The sequence below is a fragment of the Herpailurus yagouaroundi genome, unplaced genomic scaffold (genome assembly GCF_014898765.1).
Source record: "Herpailurus yagouaroundi ecotype Mexico unplaced genomic scaffold, PumYag 141, whole genome shotgun sequence".
Lineage (NCBI taxonomy): Eukaryota > Metazoa > Chordata > Mammalia > Carnivora > Felidae > Herpailurus > Herpailurus yagouaroundi.
The window spans coordinates 33,127,381-33,132,047 of record NW_024412396.1 but is presented as its reverse complement, the minus strand read 5'-3'; the positions used below and the strand labels follow the sequence as shown (position 1 = coordinate 33,132,047).

Below are 4,667 nucleotides of genomic sequence, written 5' to 3'. Positions count from 1 at the left end.
CGTGCATGTGTACATGTATGTGTGACACATATACACCCCCCTGTGTATTTGTTGACTTTTCGTGTGTCTGTCATCTCATTATATAGGGTGAAATTTTCAGGGGATTTCACTTTACACTTATTTCTGTCCTCCCAGTACCCAGTCCAGGACTTGGAATACAGCAGGTGCTTAATACAGAGAAATTATTGACAGGTTATGATGACTCTAGCAACCAAAGGCAAGGCCAGGGGGTGTTTATCTGTCTCTTTCGTTCCCTCTCTACCTTGACAGAGCCATTACTTTGGTCTCTTATCTACTCATCCTGCTTTCTCTTCTCTACCTTCCAATCTGTTCATGCTGCTATTAAATTTAGTTTCTACAAACCAGATCTATAACGTATAAGGGCCATAGGATAAAGGCTTAACATGTTAGGCTAGCATTTACGGTTCTACAACAGCGCTTTTCGAACTTTAATGCGCATACAAATCATCTGGGGTTTTCAGAATGCAGATTCTGTTCTGGTCGGTCTGGGGGTGAGGCCCAAGAATTTGCATTTTTAACAACATCTCAGGCAGATGCTGCAGGTCCCGGGACCACATTTTGAACGGCAAGTCTCTACAACACTTGGCCTGGCCCAGGTGATAAATGCCCTTTTAGCTTCATCTCGATTCACTCCTCACCCCGCGCCCTACATTCTAGCAAAACTTTTGTTCTTGGCATTCCTTTGCAATTCTCCGACTTGGGCTTTGACTCACATTATACCTTTTCTGCCTCCTAAACCATTACTCATCCTTCCACACAGCTCAAATATCACCATCTCTGTGAAGACTTCCAGCTCAGCTGCTGCCTTCTTGGTCAGCTAATCCCTCTGTCTACCAGGTTCTCACAGCACTTTGCTAGGACTAATGTTTAGCACTTATTATAAGTTATCATAACTGTTTGTTTACATGATTGTCTTTCCAGCTAGACCACGAGCTACCCAGGGCAGGGGGCCAGCCAAGCCTTAGCCATCTTACAACCTCAGCACCCAGTATAGAGCACAGCACACACAATCGTACCTTAATATTAGTTGAATTGAATGGGCTTTTCATTATCACTCTTTTGCAGAAGACTTTTAATGATGAACATTTTGAGACAAAGACCTGTCGTGGCAGAATTGAGGGGATCATAGTCGTTGATGTTAAATGGTAATTAAAATGCTTTAGCAAGGGATCATAGTCATTGTGATAAACCATAACTATATTAGTAATTAATGCTAATAATCAATAATAGTACTAATATTGCTATCATCTATGATAATAATTGACTATAATTGTTATTAACGATAGCTATTTTTTATCTGCTGAATGCTATGTACCAGGTACTTGCTAATCACTTAGATATAAAATTTCACTTAAACTTTACAACCTATGTTTTATCTTAGGTAAGTACATAGACACAGAGTTTTGAGGATAGATCCAGTGCTGCAACCCCAGGAAATGATAGAGTTGGAATTTGAAACCTGGATTCAGTCCATGCTCTTAGCCATTTTTCCCTTGCTGGAAGAATAGCCAGGTAAGTGTGTCTTCTTTCTAGAGCATTCACCAATTATATGTACTCTAGTTTTAAAAAGTTTTTATTTATTTAAGTCATCTCTGCACCCAACGTGGGGCTCAAACTCAAAACCCCAAGATCAAGAGTTGCATGCTCTTCTGACTGAGCCAGCCAAGCGCCCCCAGTCACACGTACTATAAAACAAAAATATATGTACTCTAAATGCAGTGGGGTTTCCCTCCAGGGCAGGGATCCTAATCCTTTTCTGTGCTTTGGACTCCTTTGGCAGTCTGGTAATGTTCATAGACTGCTCAGAACACTTTTTTAAAGTATGTATGTATGTATGTATGTAAAAAAGGGTTTTGTTTACAGGACAGCGGGACTATAGTGGAACAAGTCAAATCCCGTGTCATTGTCCAACTCCTCTCACTCTTCCTTCTCATCCTTCTTCTCCTCTGCTGCAGCTGGGATGGAACCAGCAGCAGGAAGGAGTTGCAGATCCTGGGGAGGCACGGATAGCCACAGCCCCACCAGCAGTCACACTGGCCAACTTGCCAATACCCTGGGCCATGAGGTCTTCAGTGCTTTTTCCGGTCAACTCACAGATGACCTTGTCAAGCAGGTCGTCATCCGCCTCAATGCCCATGCTGTCCAGAATCTTCTTGATGTCCTTGGCACTGGGGGGAGGCATTGCCCTAGAGGACGTCAGCAGGTAAGAGGCAATGTAACACAGCTCCTGCGGTGTCAGAGACTGAAGGGTTTTTTTTTTGTTTGTTTTTAAGCAGGCTCTGGGCCCAACCTGGGGCATGACCTCACAACCCTGAGATCAAGAGTCACAGACTCTTCTGACTGAGCCAGTCAGACACCCCAGAACATTTTTAAATGCATTAAAAATAACAGAATTGCAAAGGAAACCAATTAGTTGAAATATGGTTTATCAAAATAGCAAAAAAAAAAAAAAAGTTGTGATATAGTAATAGGTGCCTTTCTAAATAAATAAATAAATAAATAAATAAAGTTTTATTTATTTAAGTAATCTCTACATCCAAGGTGGGACTAGAACTCAGACCCCGACATTGAGTTGCATGCTCTATCGACAGAGTCATCCAGGAGACCCTGTGCCTTTCTTTTTTAATGCCTTAAAAATAAGATCTAGCAGTGAGACTAATAATGACTTTAATTCTGAAGTTTTAATGGGCTTAGACAATATTTTGAGATATCTGCAACTGAAATATGATGAAAATATCTGTGATCTGGGGCGCCTGGGTGGCTCAGTCGGTTAAGCATCCGACTTCAGCTCAGGTCACGATCTCACGGTCCATGAGTTCGAGCCCCGCGTCGGGCTCTGGGCTGATGGCTCAGAGCCTGGAGCCTACTTCCGATTCTGTGTCTCCCTCTCTCTCTGCCCCTCCCCCCGTCAAGGTCTGTCTCTCTCTGTCTCAAAAATAAATAAACGTTAAAAAAAAATTTAAAAAAAATATCTGTGAGTTCTCTCTACTCAAGACAAAGTCACAGGTGTTGCTTAAGATACTGAAGTTTGTTGCCTATATTCATAATGGAAGAAAATGATAAATTTCTCTAAGAGGTGAGTGCAATTAAAGGTGTGATTTTTTTTTTCCTTCCATCTAAGTTCATGGCCCCTTCCCCCAGAATTCTATGCACAAACACCTTGTATATGTGTATGTGGGGATTGGTCCTTTGAACTTCAGATTAGGAATCCATGTTCTAGAAAGGACAGATTTTCTGCCTTTTGAAGAGGTTGGAGTGCTCAGAGATAGAAGTCAGCCAGATGGAAGAAAATTGTCCCGTGCACAGAAATGGCACAAAATCAGTGGCAAGAGGCACATGGTGAAGGAGTATAATAAAAGGGAGAGAGGAGGAGGAAGAGGAGAAACTTAACAGCATTCAAGCCTTGCAGCAGGTAAGAAGTTCTTCCTTTGTGGAGTGGACCCAGAGATGTTCAGAAGAGGATGGGGAAAGACAACTTGGAAGAATCCAAAAACGTACATGCAAGTTTTAGCAATTGGAAGAAATTCTGTAGCTGTCCCCAACAGAAAGAACCACATTGTGATGTTACCATACTGAGGAGCACGAAGGGATCTGTGCCTGCGACTGTCAAGTGATGGCAGAGTGGGCAGCGTCCCCATCTTCCTGAATCGGTGGTACATGGCAAGGGTCATAAAACCCACTACCCTCCATCTACTTCAACTGATTCAAATGAGAACAAACAACACAGTGTAAACCTAACCTAGTATATATCTTTATCAATTTTGAAGAGATAGGGAATCCAAAGGTTGGAGGCACAGGTAGAATTTTGACCACTGTAAATTATAAATTTGTCATTCCAATGGTATCAGATGCCACCATTTGGCATTCAAGCACACTAAGATCCAATCCCTTTTTTTCTCTTAGGGTCTATGTATCCTTTTCTCATGCACTTTATATTCTTGGCAATGAGACCTATCAAAATTCTGTGCCCGCTTCCATTTTATTCTTTGCAAATCCTGACACCAATAATGCCTTTTATTCTATCGCAATCCCTGAGTCCTACCCATCCTTTAAGGCTCAACTCAAACTCTGCCTCTTTTATAGCATTTTATCTTTATTTCTCTTATGTTCAGTAACTCTCTTTGTTGATTCTATGGACAACAAAAGTTGTGGCCTTTGGAGAAAAATTATACTAGAAAAAGTGCCCAGTGATGGAAGGAAAAGCAGAATAGAAAGTTAAAAAAAACCCAATTCTTAGGGCCCTCGATAGTTCGATATCAATAGACTGACTACATGAGTAATAAAGTGAACGTGGAGTATTAACCAAGGTTGTAAATATAACTGCACAGTTATCACCCTAATGGTAGTGATAGGAGTACAAATGTGGCAAGTAAAAATATGTATATTTGGTTAAGAAATTTAAACATTTCCAACAGAAGTGGAGGGGAAGTATAAATAGATGCATAGTTTACCTCAGCTTGGACGGAAATGATCAGAGGTACCTCCTTACAAAGATGACTGTGGTAGTAGCTGAAGGGTGGATTGTAGCTTAGAGAGATTTAAGGCAGAAAGACCGCTTGGCAGCCATTTACATAGCCCAAACTAGGGACACCTGGCTGGCTCGGTCGGTAGAGCACGAGACTCTTGATCTTGGGGTCGTGAGTTTG

General features: G+C 41.6%; 1 protein-coding gene across 1 annotated transcript; it reads right to left on the bottom strand.

Moving 5' to 3' along the window:
* Positions 1–292: 292 nt before the first annotated feature.
* On the bottom strand, positions 293–2,213 carry LOC121032386 (60S acidic ribosomal protein P2-like). Its single transcript, XM_040478425.1, has 2 exons — positions 1,956–2,213; positions 293–329 (listed from the first exon to the last, which is right to left on the bottom strand). The coding sequence occupies exons 1-2, from the start codon at positions 2,201–2,203 to the stop codon at positions 293–295; spliced, it is 285 nt and encodes a 94-aa protein (XP_040334359.1). The 5' UTR covers positions 2,204–2,213.
* Positions 2,214–4,667: the final 2,454 nt, after the last annotated feature.

Excerpts from the sequence above, each read along its gene's own strand:
- LOC121032386 (XM_040478425.1), bottom strand. The coding sequence starts at position 2,203 with ATGCCTCCCCCCAGTGCCAAGGACATCAAGAAGATTCTGGACAGCATG. Across the intron at positions 330-1,955 it reads TGCAGCAGAGGAGAAGAAGG|AGATTGGAAGGTAGAGAAGA; the intron begins ATGAGAAGGAAG and ends AGCAGCATGAAC.